General features: G+C 39.6%; 1 protein-coding gene across 2 annotated transcripts in view; it reads left to right on the forward strand.

Annotated features, from left to right (window-relative positions):
- Positions 1-24,159, forward strand: part of MAGI3 (membrane associated guanylate kinase, WW and PDZ domain containing 3) — a 592,065-nt gene that overhangs the window by 372,669 nt on the left and 195,237 nt on the right. For both annotated transcript variants that reach the window (XM_053706657.1, XM_053706658.1), the window contains exons 6-7: positions 17,114-17,193; positions 19,725-19,782. In XM_053706657.1, coding sequence (XP_053562632.1) covers positions 17,114-17,193; positions 19,725-19,782 — 138 coding nt within the window. The remainder of the gene's footprint in view (positions 1-17,113; positions 17,194-19,724; positions 19,783-24,159) is intronic.

Below are 24,159 nucleotides of genomic sequence, written 5' to 3' on the forward strand. Positions count from 1 at the left end.
GAACACATTTAAAAATATATATAAAAAATGCCATTGAGTAATCTGCTGGAATCATACACTATAATAAATCCAAGTATGTATAAAATAGTGAATGTAAACGTGTGATGTTGGAGGTGATGGGAATCAAAAAAGTGTTAAAAATAAATATGAGACAATGAAAAGAAAGTGATTGGCTGCCTATTGTACAGAATAAGATTGTGTAGATCGACTATGGTGTGACAAAAAAATTAGAGTGTGAGTCACTATATATATGAGACATATGAGAAGTGATGGCTAAGAGAAAATGTCAAGTGTTTGTAATTGTGCATGCTGTGAAAAGGCTAATATAAAATAAGGCTGAGTGATGGTGAGAGATTGGTTAAGTGAGATGTGTAAAGAAGTATAAAAAATATATTGACAAAATAATCTCTGATCATGTGTAGTGTAAATCTAAGAAGTAGGTTAATTAGTCATCAGATCTGTTTGAAACTGAGTTTCTAAATACATAATTGTATTGATGTTCTATAGTTGTTCCATAGAAATCCAAAATACTTAAAATTATATTGAAGTTAGTAACTTCTTAGGTATGAATAATTATAGTTGAAGACTTTTAGCCTAAAACAGTAAAAATTATTTTGTTTGTTCATACCATTTGGGTAAACACTGTTGAGCAGATAAATCCATTTACATTCTGCCCTTAAGAGGGCTTGTTTTAAATTGCCCCCTCTAATTCCAATGGATATTTTCTACAATACATTTTAAATTTCTGTCGTTTGATTGGCGAAAATGTAAAAAACGAGAGGTTGCTTTTGTCAATGTTTCATCTTTGTCTTTTTGTGAATTTTTAATATTTCTGAGATGTTCCTATAACATAATTCTAAGTTTTCTACTTGTCATGCCTACGTACAATTTGTTACAATCACAAATGAGTGTGTAAATTACTCCCTCTGTGGATCAGCTAATGTATTTTTTAATTTTTTGCCATTGCCCAAATCTGTGTCTGATTTTATTAGTTTTGTTCATGTGTGAACAAGTAGAACATGTACCACATAGATCCCGGATTAAAGGCCGTAGTTGTTTTCTTCATTGTGTAGTGGCTGCTAATCAGCATGTTTTTCAGGTTACTGGATCTCTTGTATCCCACTGTTACCCTTTGGTTCAATATAGTTCGTAAATCAGAATCTGATAATAGAATATTCCAATGTTTATCCAGAATGTTCAATATTTGGCGAATGTGAGGGCTGTATGTTAGTATTAATCTTGTTTTGTTATCCACTTTCTCTTTTTTTTATGTAATAGTCAGTGTCTGCTTGTTTTAGCTGCTCTTGATTTTGCTTTTTTGACACTCCTTTTACTGTAACCTCTTTCCAGTAGTCTTTGTTCCAGTTCTTTAGCTTGAGTATGAACGTCAGTATCTTCAATAAGGTTTCTTCTTATTCGTAGAAATTCGCTCACTGGTAAAGATTTTATATTATACAGGGCATGGGCACTTCGGTTGCAGTTGTTTTACGATATAGGTCTGTAGTAATTTTGCCATCACTATTTTTACGAATGGTTAGATCTAGGAATTTTATTACAGATTGGTCCATTGAATGCGTTAAACGAATATTAAGATTATTATTGTTCAATTCTCTTATAAGAGATTTCTGGAGCCATCAAGCTACGGCAGCCACAGACGGGGTAGTCTTTTACATTATTATCTCTGAGTAGGTTATTATGAAGAAGACTCGCCTGTTGGGACAGAGCTTTCTACCCAATCAGGTTAACATTTTAATTAATAGCATTAAACCTGGTGAGTGAGGACTGTGTGCACTGATGAGTGAAAGTCGCCACACATGACCAAGCTAAAGGCAGTTGTTTGGTTACTAACAGGACACAACTTCTTGCAAACATATGTGTTAAGCTATGTATACAGACGCTCTCTTGAGTTTAGGGAAAGTGGAAAGAGTTTAGGGAAAGTGCTGAGAGTCAGGGCCAGCTAGCGCCTGGGATAGCCTGTTACAGTTTTAATACTATTATTGATGACAAAACTGGCGCATTGCGAATGCGCGAAAGCAGGGAATGTGCAGGATCAACTAGCTGAAGTGAGTGGAAGTGGTCGGTGACATCAAGGAAGGAGGAGTGAGGCGGCTATTTCAAAATGGCCGGAGAAGAACTTGTAAGTTGTTTTACTTGTTAAATATATTTCAATCAAATTTGGGCTACAGTTTGCTTTTAAAAAACATTAAATACATTATGTGAATAAGTAATAATATTTTTTAGGTTGACTGTCCCTTTAAGCAGCAAATCAGTATGTCTGTCCCGGGACAGGCAAGGGAGTGAGCTTTGTGCACACTCATGTTATTTCCCTATTAAGTTTAAGGAAGTTTACTATGAAATCTCATGAGTGTTAAGTCAAATCTCATGAGATCACAGTAAAAGAGTTCATGACCTCAGCACAGTTGATGCTGATTAGCTGCAATTCATTTTTTTTTTTTTTTTTTTTTACCTGCAGCTGGACAGCAGCTTATGTATAACTTTTTACACAGGACTTACTCTGGTAAGCTGAGGAAATTGTGGGGTAAAATATCTTCCTTTTTTACATAGAGATGCTCAGGTGAAATTTTCCTGACAGCTTTTTACAGTTATACTGCATCAATTTCAAGTGATTTATAGGAGTATTATGTCCCTTTAAGTCATTTTTTGCATATAGGGACACATTATACAACTCCCTCATGCAACAGATCCTTTAAATAAGAGTGGTTTTCTTGCATTCCAGTCAAAATCACTAGGTACTAGCATATCTTTCAGATTAAATGCCCGTCTCGATGTAAATCTAGGAAGTCTTGGCAACAGAGGTTTCAGACTATATTCTTTATATAATATGCCAATATTTATTGAAAATTCTGGAAACTTCAGGATTTAGTTATATATTGATAAACCTAATAGTGTTATCAGCCACATTGCTTCTATTAGATCATAATAAATCTTCCTTTTTATAGGTTAGGGATCTATGGAAATTCTATCGCCAAGCATTTAGTGGAATACCTTCTTGTCATTAATGTTCATCTGAGTTAATCAGCTCCTTTTTTGAAGGATTCAAGAGTTGAGCAGTTTCATCTCAATCTTAGGCCTTAACCGATTGGTAAATTCTTTACTGTCAAAATAAACTGCCAGGAAGACCAATTATATCTGGCATAGATTCACTTACTGAAAGGGCCATCAAGTACATTGATGCAAGACTACACAATTTAGTTTACCAATTAAATACATGTTGGAATATTAGTCACACAATTATTGTCTGCATTGATAAATGCCTGTTTGCGGGCCAAAACACATTTGACATTTTCTTAAAGGGACAGTCTAGTCAAAATTAAACTGTCATGATTCAGATAGGGTATGCAATTTTAAACAACTTTCCAATTTACTTTTATCATCAAATTTGCTTTGTTCCCTTGGTGGTGTTTTTGAAAAGCTAAACCTAGGTAGGCTCAAACTGATTTCTAAAACCGTTGAAAATCGCCCCTTAGCTCAGAGCATTTTGAAAGATTTTTACAGTTAGACAGTACTAGATCATGTGTGTCATATAGATAACATTTTGCTCACTCCCGTTGAGTTATTAGGATTCTGCACTGATTGGCTAAACTGCATGTCTGTCAAAAGCACTGAGATAAGGGGCAGTCTGCAGAAGCTTAGATACAAGGTAATCACAGAGGTAAAACGTATATTATTATAACTGTGTTGGTTATGCAAAACTGGGGAATGGGTAATAAAGGGATTATCTATCTATCTTTTTTTTTTTTTTTTTTAGCATATCATTTTTATTAGGGAAAGTAGAATGCACATATTGAACATGCTTCAAAGATACATATCATGCATATCAGTTAACATTGTTAGATTGATTTGTTACAGAATAAAATACATTTCCAGAATAGTAATGTTACATCATTCATTAGGTTAAGGCATTCATAGTCCATAGTTCAATACATATAGACATTAAAATGGTCTGTGTGCATATCTCCTATTCCCAAAACTTATTTTTCCTTTTCTTTTCTCTCTCCTCCCTCCCCTCCCCCCCTCCCTCTTCCTCCCCCTCCCCTTTAAACTTAAACGATAGAACTGCCTAACAAAAATAACTCCAACTAACTAGGAACATTTAAACCCATGTTAAGATTAACTATTATAATCCTGTCAAAGCAGGATTATCTTCAGTACCGAGGCCCGGCAGGGAGTGAGGGGGAAAAAAAAAAGGGGGGGAAGGAAGGTAGGAAAAGGGGAGCGAGAGGTTCATGGGAACGACGTAGGATGGAAAAGGTCCCATGTGAATGGTAAATTAGAAAGTGTGGTGTTATATCCTCATTACTCTCTAGCTGAATAGGTGGCCCCAATCCCCTCTAAGAGCGTCCTCCATGAAGACCACCGAGTCCCTAAATGGTCTGAGGATTATCCTCTGAATTTCCAGCTCAAAAGTGAGTATAAGTCTGCGCCATTTGCGTAAGAAAAGGCCCAATCTATTCTGGACATTCATTCTTACATCCATCTGTTCGATGAAGACTTGGGATTGTAGCAAGTTTTTAAAGCCTTTGAAGGAAGGCCCTACAGTCGCTATCCAATTGTTTAGTATGTGTTTCCTAGCCACTAGAATAATTAAACTCAATAGTGAATCATGTTGTTTGTGTCTCTCATCCCACAGTAGGAAGATTATAATTTCAGGTTGTATGTCAATATGTATCTGCAATTTTTGTCTCACCCAGAATTGTATTCTACCCCAATATTGCTTAATTGGGGGACATTCCCATATGTAATGTAAAAGGCTGGGGTTATCTAAAGCGCATTTGGCACATCTATTCTGGCAAGTAGGTACCCATTTCGCCAATGCTCTCGGGGTGAAGTAAGCCCTATGTAAAAAACATAATTTATGTAAGAACTTACCTAATAAATTCATTTCTTTCATATTAGCAAGAGTCCATGAGCTAGTGATGTATGGGATATACATTCCTACCAGGAGGGGCAAAGTTTCCCAAACCTCAAAATGCCTATAAATACACCGCTCACCACACCCACAAATTAGTTTAACGAATAGCCAAGAAGTGGGGTGATAAGAAAAAAGTGCGAAAGCATAAAAAATAAGGAATTGGAATAATTGTGCTTTATACAAAAAAATCATAAGCACCACAAAAAAAGGGTGGGCCTCATGGACTCTTGCTAATATGAAAGAAATGAATTTATCAGGTAAGTTCTTACATAAATTATGTTTTCTTTCATGTAATTAGCAAGAGTCCATGAGCTAGTGACGTATGGGATAATGAATACCCAAGATGTGGATCTTCCACGCAAGAGTCACTAGAGAGGGAGGGATAAAATAAATACAGCCAATTCCGCTGAAAAATAATCCACACCCAAAACAAAGTTTAAATCTCATAATGAAAAAAAACAAACTGAAATTATAAGCAGAAGAATCAAACTGAAACAGCTGCCTGAAGTACTTTTCAACCAAAGACTGCTTCTGAAGAAGAAAACACATCAAAATGGTAGAATTTAGTAAAAGTATGCAAAGAAGACCAAGTTGCTGCTTTGCAAATCTGATCAACCGAAGCTTCATTCCTAAATGCCCAGGAAGTAGAGCCTGACCTAGTCGAATGAGCTGTAATCCTTTGAGGCGGAGTTCTACCCGACTCAACATAAGCATGATGAATCAAAGACTTTAACCACGATGCCAAAGAAATGGCAGAAGCCTCCTGACCTTTCCTAGAACCAGAAAAGATAACAAATAGACTAGAAGTCTTTCGGAAATCTTTAGTAGCTTCAACATAATATTTCAAAGCTCTAACTACATCCAAAGAATGCAACGATCTTTCCTTAGAGTTCTTAGGATTAGGACACAATACAGGAACTACAATTTCTCTACTAATGTTGTTAGAATTCACAACCTTAGGTAAAAATTTAAATGAAGTTCGCAAAACCGCCTTATCCTGATGAAAAATCAGAAAAGGAGACTCACAAGAAAGAGCAGATAATTCAGAAACTCTTCTAGCAGAAGAGATGGCCAAAAGAAACAAAAATTTCCAAGAAAGTAATTTAATATCCAGCGAATGCATAGGTTCAAACGGAGGAGCTTGAAGAGCCCCCAGAACCAAATTCAAACTCCAAGGAGGAGAGATTGACTTAATGACAGGTTTTATACGAACCAAAGCCTGTACAAAACAATGAATATCAGGAAGATTAGCAATCTTTCTGTGAAAAAGAACAGAAAGAGCAGAGATTTGTCCTTTCAAGGAACTTGCAGACAAACCTTTATCCAACCATCCTGAAGAAACTGTAAAATTCTAGGAATTCTAAAAGAATGCCAGGAAAAATGATGAGAAGAACACCAAGAAATGTAAGTCTTCCAGACTCGATAATATATGTTCCTAGACACAGATTTACGAGCCTGTAACATAGTATTAATTACGGAGTCAAAGAAACCTCTATGACTGAGAATCAAGCGTTCAATCTCCATACCTTCAAATTTAAGGATTTGAGATCCTGATGGAAAAAAGGACCTTGCGATAGAAGGTCTGGTCTTAACGGAAGAGTCCACGGTTGGCAAGTAGCCATCCGGACAAGATCCGCATACCAAAACCTGTGAGGCCATGCTGGAGCCACCAGCAGAACAGACGAACGCTCCTTTAGAATCTTGGAAATCACTTTTGGAAGAAGAACTAGAGGCGGAAAGATATAGGCAGGATGATACTTCCAAGGAAGTGACAATGCATCCACTGCTTCCGCCTGAGGATCCCTGGATCTGGACAGATACCTGGGAAGCTTCTTGTTTATATGAGAAGCCTTCAGATCTATTTCTGGAAGTCCCCACATTTGAACAATCTGAAGAAATACCTCTGGGTGAAGAGACCACTCGCCCGGATGTAATGTCTGGCGACTGAGATAATCCGCTTCCCAATTGTCTATACCTGGGATATGAACCGCAGAGATTAGACAGGAGCTGGATTCCGCCCAAACAAGTATTCGAGATACTTCTTTCATAGCCAGAGGACTGTGAGTCCCTCCTTGATGATTGACATATGCCACGGTTGTGACATTGTCCGTCTGAAAACAAATGAATGACTCTCTCTTTAGAAGAGGCCACGACTGAAGAGCTCTGAAAATCGCACGGAGTTCCAAAATGTTGATTGGTAATCTCGCCTCCTGAGATTCCCAAACCCCTTGTGCTGTCAGAGACCCCCATACAGCTCCCCAACCTGTCAGACTTGCATCTGTTGAGATCACAGTCCAGATCGGAAGAACAAAAGAAGCCCCCTGAACTAAACGATGGTGGTCTGTCCACCACGTCAGAGAGTGTCGTACAATCGGTTTTAAAGATATTAATTGCGATATCTTTTTATAATCCCTGCACCACTGGTTCAGCATACAGAGCTGAAGAGGTCGCATGTGAAAACGAGCAAAGGGGATCGCGTCCGATGCAGCAGTCATAAGACCTAGAATTTCCATGCATAAGGCTACCGAAGGGAATGATGGAGACTGAAGGTTTCGACAAGCTGAAACCAATTTCAGACGTCTTTTGTCCGTCGGCGACAGAGTCATGGACCCTGAATCTATCTGGAAACCTAAAAAGGTTACCCTTGTCTGAGGAATCAACAAACTCTTTGGTAAATTGATCCTCCAACCATGTTCTCGAGGAAACGATACAAGTTGATTCGTATGAGATTCTGCTAAATGTGAAGACTGAGCAAGTACCAAGATATCGTCCAAATAAGGAAATACCACAATACCCTGTTCTCTGATTACAGATAGAAGGGCACCGAGAACCTTTGTAAAAATCCTTGGAGCTGTTGCTAGGCCAAACGGCAGAGCCACAAACTGGTAATGCTTGTCTAGGAAAGAGAATCTCAGAAACTGATAGTGATCTGGATGAATCGGAATATGCAGATATGCATCTTGTAAATCTATTGTGGACATATAATGCCCTTGCTGAACAAAAGGCAGAATAGTCCTTATAGTTACCATTTTGAATGTTGGTATCCTTACATAACGATTCAATATTTTTAAATCCAGAACTGGTCTAAAGGAATTCTCCTTCTTTGATACAATGAAGAGATTTGAGTAAAACCCCAGCCCCTGTTCCAGAACTGGAACTGGCACAATTACTCCAGCCAACTCTAGATCTGAAACACATTTCAGAAATGCTTGAGCCTTCACTGGATTTATTGGGACACGGGAAAGAAAAAATCTTCTTGCAGGAGGCCTTATCTTGAAGCCTATTCTGTACCCTTGTGAAACAATGTTCTGAATCCAAAGATTGTGAATCGAATTGATCCAAATTTCTTTGAAAAATCGTAATCTGCCCCCTACCAGCTGGGCTGGAATGAGGGCCGCACCTTCATGTGGACTTGGGAGCTGGCTTTGGCTTTCTAAAGGGCTTGGATTTATTCCAGACTGGAGATGGTTTCCAAACTGATACTGTTCTTGTAGAGGAAGGATCAGGCTTTCGTTCCTTATTATGACGAAAGGAACGAAAACGATTAGCAGACCTAAATTTACCTTTAGATTTTTTATCCTGTGGTAAAAAGGTTCCTTTCCCCCCAGTAACAGTTGAAATAATAGAATCCAACTGTGAACCAAACAATTTATTACCCTGGAAAGAAAGAGAAAGCAAAGTTGACTTAGAAGACATATCAGCATTCCAAGTTTTAAGCCATAAAGCTCTTCTAGCTAAAATAGCTAAAGACATATACCTGACATCAACCCTAATGATATCAAAGATGGCATCACAAATAAAGTTATTAGCATGTTGAAGAAGATTAACAATGCTATGAGTATTATGATCTGTTACTTGTTGTGCTAAAGCTTCTAACCAGAAAGTTGAAGCTGCAGCAACATCCGCCAAAGATATAGCAGGTCTAAGAAGATTACCTGAACACAAGTAAGCTTTTCTTAGAAAGGATTCAATTTTCCTATCTAAAGGATCCTTAAAGGAAGTACTATCTGCCGTAGGAATAGTAGTACGTTTAGCAAGAGTAGAGATAGCCCCATCAACCTTAGGGATTTTGTCCCAAAACTCTAATCTGTCAGATGGCACAGGATATAATTGCTTAAACCGTTTAGAAGGAGTAAATGAATTACCCAGATTATTCCATTCCCTGGAAATTACTTCAGAAATAGCATCAGGGACGGGAAAAACCTCTGGAATAACTACAGGGGGTTTAAAAACCGTATTCAAACGTTTAGATTTAGTATCAAGAGGACCAGACTCCTCTATTTCTAATGCAATTAAGACTTCTTTAAGTAAAGAACGAATAAATTCCATTTTAAATAAATAAGAAGATTTATCAGTATCAATCTCTGAAACAGAACCCTCTGAACCAGAAAAATCAGTATCAGAAACAGAATCAGAATGATGATGTTCGTTTAAAAAGTCATCTGATACATGAGAAGTTTTAAAAGACCTTTTACGTTTACTGGAAGGAGGAATAACAGACATAGCCTTCTTAATAGATTTAGAAACAAAATCTCTTATGTTAACAGGAACACCCTGAATATTAGATGTTAATGGAACAGCAACAGGTAATGGAACATTACTAAAGGAAATATTATCTGCATTAGAAAGTTTGTCATGACATTCATCACAAACAACAGCTTGAGAAACAGTTACCACAAGTTTACAACAAATACACTTAACTTTGGTAGATCCAGCATCAGGCAGCGATTTTCCAGAAGTAGCTTCTGATTCAGGGTCAATCTGAGACATCTTGCAATATGTAATAGAAAAAACAACATATAAAGCAAAATTGATCAAATTCCTTAAATGACAGTTTCAGGAATGGAAAAAAATGCCAATGAACCAGCTTCTAGCAACCAGAAGCAAATAAACAATGAGACTTAAATATTGTGGAGACAAAAATGACGCCCATATTTTTTAGCGCAAAAAAAGACGCCCACATTAATTGGCGCCTAAATGCTTTTGCCGCCAAAAATGACGCCACATCCGGTAACGCCGACACTTTTGGTGCAAAAACGTCAAAAAAATGACGCAACTTCCGGCGACAAGTGTGACGCCGGAAATGACACAGAAAATTTTTGCGCCAAAAAAGTCCGCGCCAAGAATGACGCAATAAAATGAAGCATTTTTAGCCCCCGCGAGCCTAACAGCCCACAGGAAAAAAAGTCAGAAACGAGAATCAGTAGAGGTAATGGTATATATAAGAGTATATCGTCGATCTGAAAAGGGAGGTAAGAGATGAATCTCTACGACCGATAACAGAGAACCTATGAAATAGACCCCGTAGAAGGAGAGCATTGAATTCAAATAGGCAATACTCTTCACATCCCTCTGACATTCACTGCACACTGAGAGGAAAACCGGGCTCCAGCCTGCTGCGAAGCGCATATCAACGAAGAATCTAGCACAAACTTACTTCACCACCTCCATGCGAGGCAAAGTTTGTAAAACTGATTTGTGGGTGTGGTGAGGGGTGTATTTATAGGCATTTTGAGGTTTGGGAAACTTTGCCCCTCCTGGTAGGAATGTATATCCCATACGTCACTAGCTCATGGACTCTTGCTAATTACATGAAAGAAAACGTATATGGGATTCCCTGTATATAGCTGAGAGAGTCTCTTTCCTAGTTTTTTCCAAGCTATTCTTCACTTCTATTCATGAGACCTCCTCCAGACCCTCTCTAACCCAACCTGCCTGTATGGATGACTGGAGAGCTGCAGCGCGGTGTTTCAGAAGTGTTTGATAGATTTCTGAAAGGGAGAATTTGCCCATAGCGTATAGTGTCTGAGTGAGGCGAAAGGCGGAGCCCTCCCAAAAGTCTGTATTGTCTCTGACCAATGACCCCACGTAATGACGTATCTGGAGATAAGCGTAGAAATGTGCTCTTGGTATAAGATAGTCCCTTTGCAGGGTACCAAATGTTTTAACCCCTTTAGTTAGTGGGTCTATTAGATGCTTAAGTGACTTCAGCCCCTTTTCCTCCCAAATTCTAAAGGGTAGGGTCTCAGAACCTGCCGGGAAGTCTGGGTTTTTCCTAATAGGTAGGTAGGGTGAAACATGATTGGTGTTGCCCAGATATTTGTGTGCTAGATGCCAGGCCCTCAAAGGGTCCTTGAACAGCGCGCTAAGGCCCAGGGGCCTCAAGGACCCTAAATCTGGTACATGCGGAAGGTAAGCCACAGACACATCTCCGAGCACTGCTTGCTCTAAGTCCGGACGACAAAAGTGATGAGTGCCAACCTGCCAATCCACCACCAGTCGGATTAATGCGGCCCAATTATATAGCCTGAAGTCCGGGAGTGCCAGGCCCCCGTTAAGGAAGGACATGTTAAGTTTATCTCTCGAGATCCGAGACTTTTTCCCTTGCCAGATAAAGGTTACTTGCTGCAGAGTTCAAGAGTTTGATATCTGGTTTGCTCAGAAGCAAGGGAAGCATGAGCAGTGGGTGGGATTATCTATCTTTTTAAACAATATACATTCTGGTGTAGACTGTCCCTTTAATTAATTTTTCTGTCCTTATTCTATCTCATATACACCCCTCCTAACTGATGCCAAGATACCAGGAGAGTGCGTCTCTGTGATAGACTAAGGGCTATTTTTTTCTATGGCTTAATAAAGTTATCCCTCAGGATTTAAGCCACAATTTTTAGTTTTTAGTTTTTATGGGTTTTTTTTTTTATTTAGGTCACCCTAGTCCTAGTTTAACTGGCTTATTTCTAATGGTAATAATTTAACAAAATAAGTTTTAGATATATAATAGGAAAAGGTACGCTTACAGGATTACTTTCTGTTATAATTTTTAAGCCAAACAACTAACATATTAAAGTTAATAAACATTAATTAAAACCAACTGACCTATATTTTCTCCAAAACGAAGTTTCATAACGTTATAAAAGTTATATCTTTTATTCCCCGATGATGTCACGTTATCCTCCCCACTATTTTCAGCACTGTGTGTTCAAAATACTTAAACCAATGAAATTGTGTTTAAAGCGCCATTTTGAAACCTAGGTATTGTAAAAGGATTGGTACAGAGCAAAGGATACCCACGGAGTGGGTTTGGAAAACAATTAAATTTGCAGACAAGATTTCTGATATACGGTAGAGATATGTTAATGAAATGCTATTGATAAAAAGCGTATTTGGGGTAGTTAGTTAGTAACAGGCATAGAAAATATTTACTTACAGTGGCCCTTTAATCTTTATTTCTTTTACAAGATATGACGAGTCCACGGATTTCATCCTTACTTATGGGATATCACCTCCTGGTCAGCAGGAGGAGGCAAAGAGCACCACAGCAGAGCTGTATATATAGCTCCTCCCACTCCAGTCATTCTCTTTGCCTGTGTTAGTGATAGGAAGAGGTAAAGTGAGGTGTTTAGATTCAAGTGTTTATTATTTTTAAATGGTACATGTGTGTACTATTTTTTCTCAGGGCTGGAGCTACATGCTTTAAGCAATGGACTGGGGAGACTTTCAGAATACATGCCGATCCCTTCAGTCCAATCATTGGCCATCAGTGGCTCAGTGCATGGAGGTAATTGGATTGATGGTGGCGGCAATGGACATCATTCCGTTTGCTCATTTTCATCTCAGACTTCTACAACTGAGCATGCTCAGACAGTGGAATGGAGATTATGCAAATTTGTCTCCTCAGATAGATCTGGATCAGGAGACAAGAGACTCTCTTCTTTGGTGGTTGTCGCCGGATCATCTGTCCCAAGGGACATGCTTCCGCAGGCCCTCATGTGTGTTAGTGACAACAAACGCCAGTCTACTAGGATGGGGTGCAGTCTGGAATTCCCTGAAGGCTCAGGGTGTGAGGACTCAATCGGAGCCTCTATGTCCCATCAATATTCTGGAACTGAGAGCAATATTCAATGCGCTTCAGGCTTGGCCTCAGTTGGCTTTGACCAAATTCATCAGATTCCAGTTGGACAACATCACGACTGTAGCTTACATCAATCATCATGGAGGAACAAGGAGTTCCTTAACGATGACTGAAGTAACCAGGATAATTCAGTGGGCGGAGACTCACTCTTGTTATCTGTCAGCAATCCACATCCCAGGAGTGGACAATTGGGAGGCGGATGTTTTGAGCAGACAGACGTTTCATCCGGGGGAATGGGAACTCCATCCGGAAGTATTTGCCAGCCTGATTCTCAGATTGGGTAAGCCGGAGCTTACCGAGATACGGATCCAGATCCAGGGATCCTCAGGCCGAACCGATAGATGCCTTGGCAGTTCCTTGGTCGTTCAACCTAGCTTATGTGTTCCCTCCATTTGCTCTCCTTCCACAGGTGATTGCTCGAGTCACACAGGAGAGGGCCTCGTGATTCTCATCGCTGGCCTCGCAGGACTTGGTATGCCGATGTGGTGGACATGTCAACTCTGTCACCGTGGAAGCTTCCATTGAGGCAGGATCTTCTCATTCAGGGACCCTTCCATCATCCGAATCTACTTTCTCTGCAGCTGACTGCTTGGAGATTGAACGCTTGATTTTATCTAAGCGAGGGTTCTCTGATTCGGTCATTGATACCTTGATTCAGGCTCGTAAGCCGGTTACTAGAAAGATTTACCATAAGATATGGCGTAAATATCTTTATTGGTGCGAATCCAAGGGCTACTCATGGAGTAGGGTTAGGATTCCCAGGATTTTGTCTTTTCTCCAAGAAGGATTGGAGAAAGGATTGTCAGCAAGTTCCTTAAAGGGACAGATTTCTGCTTTGTCTATTTTGCTTCACAAGTGTCTGGCAGATGTTCCAGATGATCAATCTTTTTGTCAGGCTCTGACTAGAATCAGGCCTGTGTTTAGACCAATTGCTCCTCCTTGGAGTTTGAATTTAGTTCTTAATGTTCTTCAAGGGGTTCCGTTTGAACCTATGCATTCCATAGATATTAAGTTGTTATCTTGGAAAGTTTTAGTTTTGGTTGCTATTTCTTCTGCTCGCAGAGTTTCTGAGCTTTCAGCTTAATAATGTGATTCTCCTTACCTTATTTTTCATTCCGATTAGGTAGTGTTACGTACCAAACCTAGTTTTCTTCCTAAGGTTGTCTCCAACAAAAACATTAATCAGGAAATTGTTCCTTCATTGTGTCCTAATCCTTCTTCTAAGAAGGAGCGTCTTTTACATAACTTGGACGTGGTCCGTGCCCTGAAGTTTTACTTGCAGGCGACTAAAGATTTTTGTCAATCATCTTCATTATTTGTTGTTTTTTCTGGTAAATGTAGGGGCCAGAAAGCTACGGCTACCTCTCTTTCTTTTTGGCTGAAGAGTATCATCCGTTTTGCATATGAGACTGCTGGACAGCAGCCTCCTGAGAGAATTATGGCTCATTCTACTAGGGCTGTGGCTTCCTCATGGGCATTTAAAAATTATGCTTCTGTTGAACAGATTTGCAAGGCTGCAACTTGGTCGTCTCTTCACACTTTTTCCAAATTTTCCAAATTTGATACTTTTGCCTCGTCCGAGGCTGTTTTTGGGAGAAAAGTTCTTCAAGCAGTGGTGCCTTCCATTTAAGTTCCTGTCTTGTCCCTCCCTTTCATCCGTGTCCTAAAGCTTTGGTATTGTATCCCAAAAGTAAGGATGAAATCCGTGGTCTCGTCATATCTTGTAAAAGAAAAGGAAATTTATGCTTACCTGATAAATTTATTTCTTTTACGATATGACGAGTCCACGGCCCACCCTGTCATTTTCTAAGACAGTTCTTTATTTTTGTTTAACTTCAGTCACCTCTGCACCTTGGCTTTGCCTTTCTCTTCCTAACTTTGGTCGAATGACTGGAGTGGGAGGGAAGGGAGGAGCTATATATATACAGCTCTGCTGTGGTGCTCTTTGCCTCCTCCTGCTGACCAGGAGGCGATATCCCATAAGTAAGGATGAAATCCGTGGACTTGTCATATCATAAAAGAAATAAATTTCAGGTAAGCATAAATTTCCTTTGTCGTTGTTTTTTTCTAACATCCATAGCAACCAATAAATAAATTTGTTTGTAAAAATTGAGTCTTAATGTCTTTAAATCAGGGGTGTCCAAACTTTGCTCTCCAGAGGTTTTGGAACTACATTTCCGATGATGCTCAGCCAGCATTTTATCTAGCTGAGCATCATGGGAAATGTAGTTCCAAAACCTCTGGAGAGCAAAGTTTGGACACCCCTGCTTTAAATGGATAGTCTAGTCAAAATTGAACTTTAATGATTCAGATAGAGCATGCAATTTTAAGCAACTTTTTATTATTATTATTATTCTTTATTTATAAAGCGCCAACAGATTCCGCAGCGCAGCGCTGCCCATGGGTACAAGGATTAAAAGTACAATGGAGAAACAATACAATAAGAGACAACATTTTACAGACAAATACAGGGGGAATTGAGGGCCCTATTCCAGATGGAACGTACAATCCAGATGGGTGGGAGGATGGGAAACGGGAAGTGGGGACTGCAAAGGTGAGAATGATATTGAGGAGATAGATGAGGGCAACTGTTGGGTAAATGAAGTTAATTTGTTAATGAGTCGGGTGATACGCTTCCTTGAAAAAAAAACTCTTTAGGGAATGTTTAAAGGAGGAGAGGTTAGGGGAAAGTCTGACAGCTCGAGGAAGTGCGTTCCAGAGGGTTGGTGCTGCTCGAGAGAAGTCCTGTAGTCTAGCATGAGAGGAGGTGATGGTAGAGGACGCAAGAAGCAGGTCATTGTTGGATCTTATGGGGTGGGCTGGAGTATATTTGTTGATGAGCAAGGACAGGTAGGGTGGGGCAGCATTGGTGAGGGCGTTGTAGGTCAGGGTGAGAATTTTGAATTTAATTCTTCTAATTTACTCCCATTATCAATTTTTCTTAGTTCTCTAGGTATCTTTAATTATAAAAGCTGGAATGTAAGCTTAGGAGACGGCCCTGTTTTGGTTCAGCACCTGGGTAGCGCTTGCTGATGTTATGGCTGCATTTAGACACCAATCAGCAAGTGCTACCAATGTCTGAACCAAAAATGGTCTGGCTTCTAAGCTTACATTTTAGCTTTTTAAAATAAAGATACCAAGAGAATGGAGAAAAGTTGATAATAGGAGTAAATTAGAAAGATGCTTAAAATTACAGGTTCTATCTGAATCATGAAAGTTTAATTTCGACTATACTATCCCTTTAAGGATTTTAATTAAGGTTGCAGAATCCTGTAAGTATGCAGACCAATTTTTCACTACTGGTTGTAAATGAAAATCATTTTGTGACACTCTATAAAAAATTTAAAAAAAATCCTTGTCAGACACAATTGGTCTGCCCGGTGTATTAGTGTCTTGTGGATATTAGTTACAAAGTCTAAAACTGGAATTTTAGGATACATGACCATCATATATATTTAAATATAGATTTGTTCCTTGAGACGATATTGGAGACATTCTTTTTTTATTTTATTTTCTCTAAAGGTCTTAGCATGTTTGTCCATAAGCCTAAACTGTCAGAAACGTTAGAAAATATATTTAAGAAATATATAGGGGGAAAACTACAGAAATACAAAGATATCTAAATAGTATCTACCTATTCCAGTTTTTCCCATTCCCTGGACAGTTGCAGTTGGCTGAGCAGACATTTCTAGGCTCTCTGCCTACTTAGGAACTACATTTACAAAATCACGACCAGTACCACATCCTTGGCCGAACACTTCACTTGTAAAGTACCTAAACACATTCCAAGGAGATAAAACTGAAGGAATGTTTATTTGCATAATTAACTAGTGCATAGTAAACAGACAATGCAATAACACTTACTCTGAATTTCACAAAAGCAATAGATTCTTTTTTTTTTCTGCCAAATTTCTTTCTTTTTCTCATTTGCCAACCCTTTGTATCATGTGACAGAGATCAGCCAATGACAGACTAGTATACTTATACTCTGCGAGCTTGTGACATGCTCAGTAGGAACTGGTGCCTCAAAAATCTGTGTATAAAGATTGTGCAAAGTTTGATAATGGAAGTAAATTGGAAATATTTTTATAATTGTGTGCTCTTTCTGAATCATTAAAGTTTAATTTTGACTTGAGTGTTCCTTTAAAATTATCCTTTGTACTGGCTTGCATCGATGGTAATGATTTGAAAAGCAATGTTAATGTTTGTTGTTGTTTGTGCTTTATTTGTTATTCAATTGACCATAACATTTTGTCAATAACTTTTAGTCACAACACCAAAACAACCACATGGTTAGACCCTCGACTCTGCAAGAAAGCCAAAGCTCCAGAAGATTGTGATGATGGAGGTGAGAAGATATTTCAATTTAAAACAATTTAAGTTGTTTACTATTAAAGTCAACCTTGCCAGCAACACCTGCAGGTCATGTGTCTTTGTTAGCTGGAGAATTGCTGTTACGATGTGATATAAAGGGACGTTAAATGCAAAATTGAATCTCCCATAAAATATTTATTCATAATAAAAACTGTAACGTATCTTCATTATTTATTTATTTTTGCCCAATTTTCTGGTAATTTAATTTGAAAATTTTAGTATTTCTATTGCTCCAAAGTTGGAGTGCATCTTGCATTAGGCAAAACCTCTGACCCTGCACATTTTTCACCTGTGAGTGCCCAGCCTGTTTTGGGGTTCATTTATAGCTGTCTACAGTTGGACATAAGAAACAAACTTTAGAGGATTTTGTTCCTGGACTGAAATAAAAAAAAAAATTTTGTTGCGAAGTTGGATATTAATTTCGGGGGGTTTCGCCAAGTTCCTCAGCGGTTTTTGAGCAGTTTTAATTTGCTATTCTGTTACATTCTTAATAAAAACTTGCAGCTAAAATTAAAATGATAGTAAACGTCCCCTTTGTCTGAATAGATCAGGAATTTTAGTGATATTTTAGATAGTTCATCAGTTGTAATGAAAATGAGCTAAACCTTTTTAATTCAAATTCCCTGCACTCTAGTCGCCCACTTCAGAAGTAATATTATTTTTTGGATCTAACGATTTTAGATATTCTCCAATCTGCGCTCTAGCTACAACAAAAGTGCCGTATGGCTAGAGCGCTGATTGGAGAACAGTTGAAACCTTTAACTCAACAAAAAAATACTTTTGAAGTGGGTGGCCGGAACGTGGGTAATAAGAATTTCATTGTTACATTAAAAAGTAAGTGATTGCGCATCTTCATTACAACTTATGAATTAAACTCCTAAAATATCACTAACATTTTGGATCTGTTTAGACAAAGGGGCAAGTTTGCTATCACTTTAATTTGGAAACAAACGCTCATTCTTTAAAGGGTTATTAACTGATGTTAGTTATACTATGGTTAATATTCTACTGTGATTAGTAAAATGGCCGTTTCTGTTAAGTGTACACACTGAGATGTTTATGAACCATGTTAGTGAAAGTGTTTGTTCTCAAGTTAGGTCATTGGGCGCCATGTACTAAGAGGCGGGCGGACAGCTTCTTAACTCACGAAGCTGTCCGCCCGCCTCCGCTACACACGGGCAGTGGACCTATTGATCCGCTTGCCCGTATGTACCATTACACACTCATCGGAGTGTGTAATGCCCGCCCCTTCAATTGCGCGACCAATCACGCGACTGAAGGGGCTGTCAATCACCAAGAGCAAGTGTGCTCTCTGTGATTTTGCTTCGCCACCTAAGAGGTGGCGTAGGCTCTAGGAAGCAGCGGTCTTATGACCGCTGCTTCTTACGTTGCGGGAAGCAGGCTCGCATATGCGAACCTGCCCCGCAAAGGCTCCGGAGCAGCTTTCGCTGCTTCGTACATGGAACCCATTGAGTTTTCTGTTTTACACTTTACAATGTAACATGCTTTTTTTTATTATAAAAATAAAAGCATCAAAGCTTTGTTTGTGGTAAAATAAATATTGATGTGAGCTTCGACAGAGCCTCCAAATCCTCTGTAGATTTTACAGACAGAGAATATTTAAATACTATATATTGCAGCATTAAAAAACAATTGTTTGCAATCTGTATATAACGTTGGTTTCATGGTTTTCTTAAAGCAGACCCTGTGTCTTTATGCATATACACACACGCCCATATATATAGAACAGCTATACAAAGCTCACTACTTTTCAGAGCTGATGTAATTTTCTAAACCCAAATGAGCTATCTCACCCAACTGTAGGAGAATATTGTGTACACTTAAGTATTAGCAACCTAAGGCAGTAATAACCAGAAAACTTCAAAGGAATGTAGAACAAGATGATTCAGTGAGCTCAGCCAGCATGATACATGTCGGATTTCACTTATCTGTATTTAATAATTAGTAGCAGCCTAGCTTACACTTCGAAAACAGCTTGTTAGCTAGCAGGGTAATACACAACAAACAAGATATTTATCCTTTAAAGAGTCACTTAAGATCAGAGGAACTTGTCCACAAATACGCAGGCTGCATATTTATACATTTTCTCCAAGGTTAAATTATTAATGCACTGCTCACTATAGTTGGGTGAAAATGTTTAAAAATAAATTCAATGTATTCTTGTTTCTTTAGAGTCTGTTGGATCCTTTGTTTTCTAATATTTAATTAATACAGAAGTCACTTCTTCGCAATAACTGGGAAAGATAGTGAAATTTTTTGCATCTATGTTCACAGAATATATATGTATATATATATCCATGTCCTATATCTATCTATCTATCTATCTATCTATCTATCTATCTATCTATCTATCTATCTATTATATATATATATATATATATATATATATATATATATATATATATATATATATATATATATAAATATAAAATTGGAAGTGTTAGAAATTAATAAAATTAATGGTTGTCATTTGTCCGTTGGCAGAACTTCCATATGGTTGGGAGAAGATTGAGGATCCACAGTATGGAACCTATTATGTAGAGTAAGTACTTCAAAAGCTTATCGCAGTAAATCTTTACATTTAGAAGATCACTTAACAGTAACTAAAGTGATAATAATATGTAGCCTAGTACCCTATGTTTCCTTGCAAATAAAGTTCTAAACATTATATAAATGCTGCTGTTCTGACTGCCACGGTAATATAGCACATTGTAGATATCCGCATGGTTTATGTGCATGCACATTTGTGTCCTGCTCGTTATACGGGAGCTGGTGATGTTACATTTTTAACATAAGCATTTTTGCAAATGTGCAAGTATTGTAAAAGTTTATTTTAATTTAATTGAAATACAATATTGTGCTTTTAGCTTCATTGTGCCTTTTGAATAGTTGTTTCCTTCTAAATACAGGGAGAGTCCACAGCTGCATTCATTACTTGTGGGAATACAGAACCTGGCCACCAGGAGGAGGCAAAGACACCACAGTCAAAGGCTTAAATACCTCCCCCACTTCCCTCATCCCCCAGTCATTCTTTGCCTTTCGTCACAGGAGGTTGGCAGAGAAGTGTCGGATGTTTTTTCGGAGTAGTTCCTTATGAGGGGTACCTGCCCTTCTGGATGGAACTGGAGTTTTAAGTGGTCTTGTCAGCCTCTCAGTGAAAGCAATGATGAAAGTTAGAGTCTGGAGATGCAGGGAGAGTCTTTCTGTGAAACCATCCAGACTCAGATTAACAGCTCGTTTCGGTGCTTGCTTTCTTCACTCAAGCCCATGTCAGAGGCGCTGCTACTATCTGTCAAACTTGAAGAACGGTGTTCCTGTTCCACGGATTGGATTACGGTTCGATCGTTTCATTTTATCCAGAGATTGATCTTACACACATGTTAACGATAGCAGACAGGGTCTCAGCGGGACTCCTTTATCTTTATGGAAGTTAATATCTCCTGAGGGGGATTGTTGAAGAGTGGGGTCTTTTTAATCATGTTTGTTATTTGATTTTGACTGCGTATGTGTAAGGAGACATTTTAGGCTTTTTGGCTGATACGGAACATACAGTTTACAGAGCTGCACAGTTTTATTAAGCTGGCACGCTTTTTCTACCAGGGCCGGTCCTGCATGAGGCACTGGGTGTAGTCATGTCTTTTTTTCCATTTCCATTTCCTGACCGAGTGGCTGCGGAGAAGAGTTAATTTCTCTACCTGTCTGGGTCATAGGAAGTGGTGAGTGCCCCAGCCAATGGTTGTGTAGGTGTCAGTTTGTTTTTTTGTCTAAAACTCTTAATTTAAATTATGGAGGTGTATGATATTCTAGAGGATTCCTCTGATACAGATTTTGATACCTGCGTATGTTGAGGAGGACTGGGTAGACCAGCTTGCTCAGTTATGTTCCGTATGCCGCAATAGGTTGTTCTCTTCTAACAATGTTGAGATGTGAGAGACGACTGAGCCATCTACCTCTGAGGATTACTCATCCTGTGAGGTGCATACCCTAGATCCTTATCCTACACATGCAGTTCCCCTAAGTGCTATTACTCTTTCGTCTAAGGGAGACTTTTTTTTCCACCGGAGGTTACTGCGTGTTTTCGCATGGCCATCTCTATGGCTTTAGCGAGTTTGCCTTTTTCGCCTACTAAGCGAAGGGTTAATCCATGCTCTCCTACACATGGGACGTTGTGTAAAATGACTGGAAAAAACAGAAACGCCAAGCTGATAGAGGTTCCCAGTCCTGATCCGTCAGGTGGATCTCAGTCCTCTATATCAGATAACGATCTTGATTAGATGAGTGGAGAGGGCTAGATCCTCTCCTTTATTTTCTCTCTCTCTATCTATATCTATATCTATATATTCCCAGTCCTGAGCTCTAGGGGGGTTTGTGTTGAAAACAGGCAGGACCTGTTCGTTTGCACACCCTTTTGAATCCCTTTTGGTGCGTTTAACCATTTTCTTTCTAATTTCTCTCGGATAGTTTTTGTTTTAGGACCTCAGGGTTCTTGTGGAAACTCTCTATTGGAGTTTTGTCTCTTGGATGGTTTCTGGTTTTATCAACTTTGATGGTTGAGATGGATGTCTTCAAATGGAAGCTTCTAAATCTCTGGTCGGGGTGATGTTCCCTCGATTTTATAGATATGAAAGTTTAAGCCTTAGTGCTTGTTTTTATATTTGTTTATTTTCAGTTCCTAGCGCTGCTGGAACTTTAAGTCTTTTGTTCATCATGACAGACGTGTCGTACCCTTGATGACGGACAGGACCTGTTTTGGGTAATAGTTCAGTCTGCTATTACTTTCTAATATAGTGAAGGAGGCTTTTTAATTATTCTGGTCCAGGCAAAGTGGGCCCTTCTATACCGAAGGACAGGCAGGACCTGTCTTTGGTTCTTCTGGATGGGCACTTGATGCAGGATTATATGGGTCCGGGGGTCCTAGAGCCCGGAGTTGAGCTTTTCATTCTCTTTTTTTCTGGAGTATGGGACTTTTGGAGTCTTGTCCCGGTACTCTTCACAGTGTCATACGCTGTGGGTGAATGGCCCAATTAGGGGAGGGGTATTCTCGTCCTCCTGCGTCCGATGATCATTAAACAGAGCTTTCTTGATCTCTTTATTCTTAAAAAAAATACACGGTTCTCTCTACCTGGGTTTAGGAAGAATGGTTATCTTTCCTGTCAAAAGCAGTTCAGTGTAGTCTAGTAGTTTCCTCTATGGAACTAGAAGGTGAATGATTAGAATCCGGTGGCTGTCGCTGGATTTTCATTTAAAATATTGCTTGTTTAAGCAGGTCCAGTTCTTAGGGACCGTTTTTCTTCCGGAACCTCGCTTCCGTCCTTAGTTTTGGGATCTGGGGTTTAATGTGACAGTAGCCTATTTCTAGGTGTTGCGGTTGCTCCCGAGTCTTGGCATTTCTGTTTTTTCCAGCATCTTCTAGTAGACCTTTTGGGATTTGCTTTCGGCCGATTCCATCCTCAGAGGTGGACATAGACCTGAGTTCTGGGGTTGTCACCAGGTTGGATCCTTTGGATGCGGTTTGGTCTTTCAGACAGGAATGCTCTTTGCTTTAGAGCTTACGAAGTTAAATTCAGTTCATCGGGTTCTGCCCTCCATTTCACCTTCAGGCCCTAGTTGGCACTGTGTGAATTCAGCCCAGGCCGAGTCTTCGACAGGGCTTGGGTTCTTGACTCTGCCTAGAGTCTTTGTGGTTTACTGGTTGGGGACTCCAGTGTTCGGTCCAGCTCTTCCGGTGTTTGGGACTTTTCTCCTAGTCCCCCGGGGCTATTTTGTCTTGGTCTCTTCCCTATCAGCAGGGAGAGAGCGGTTTCTGGGGTATGTGAATCAGGATTTTCCTTCCAGTCATCCTTGGGGGGGGGGTTTCAGTAGAGTATTTGGCTCTGAGGTCTGGTCTTCTGGATACATGCCAGTTGGGACCTCTTGGTGAGTAGATTATTTCTGAGTTAGTGAGTTCCTCCTGCGTAGATGGGAGGGTCTTGAATTTGGTGGTGGGCGAAGGCCCACTATGGCTCTTGACAGCAATCCATTCTCTGAGTGTGCTCTTCCGGAACGGATGTTCCTTACGATCATCCATTCGATCTTACTATCCAAAAGTTTTCAAATGTGTATTTGAGACAGGAGATAATCTCTCTGTTGAGGTCCGCAGGACTAAGGGGCCGAGGGGATTATTTATGGGCCTAGCAGGCTGTCGGCTCGAAGTTTAAATTCTGCTTTGGCAGTTTTCTTACTTCTGAGGAGGTCTATTTTAATCTTCTCCTTTTTGGCCATGTCACGTTTTTTCGAGGATGGCTCGATCCTATCTGGAGTTGGTGTCTGTGAGACGGTTGCTCCATTTGTTGTCCGTGGGTTCGTAATCACGGGTTAGAGGCTCACTGTCATGAGAGTTCCCTTGTTGCAGGGTCAGAGTCTCTTTGCGTCTGGGATCTTTTCTTCTTAAAAGGGATCGCTGGGACCTAGTTGAGAGAAGTTTTTTTTCTGAAGGGTTCAGTCCTTTTCTTCAGCTCGTTCCTGGTTCCTCATCACCTATTTTAGGCGTGGAGGACTCCCTCTCTTTTTGTCGGGAGAGCTAGCTTGTCCGGTCTTTCTTCTGGATCCTGGAGTTCTCTTCTTCCCCTCTAGAATGAGCTGGTGAAGGGCTTATCTAGCTAGTTCTTGTTCAAAGGGGTAACCTGCCAGGATAGCCTGTCGGTTGACTTAGCTACCTGGCATGCGGAGGTTTCAGATGGTTACCAGCTGTGGTTCCTTTCTCTGGTATGCTCGTTCGCAAGCAGTTTTTGCTATCCATTTGTGCTCCAGTTTCAGAGATTGATTCCAGGTATCAGTTGTGTGTGCTAGGGCACTGCCTGTGGCAGGGCAGGCAAGTCTATTTCTTGCTCCATTTGGGGTAGGTTTTTCCTTCAGGAGTTACATCGGGTTACCTTTGTAC

Source organism: Bombina bombina, chromosome 3 (assembly GCF_027579735.1).
Source record: "Bombina bombina isolate aBomBom1 chromosome 3, aBomBom1.pri, whole genome shotgun sequence".
Classification (NCBI taxonomy): Eukaryota; Metazoa; Chordata; class Amphibia; order Anura; family Bombinatoridae; genus Bombina; species Bombina bombina.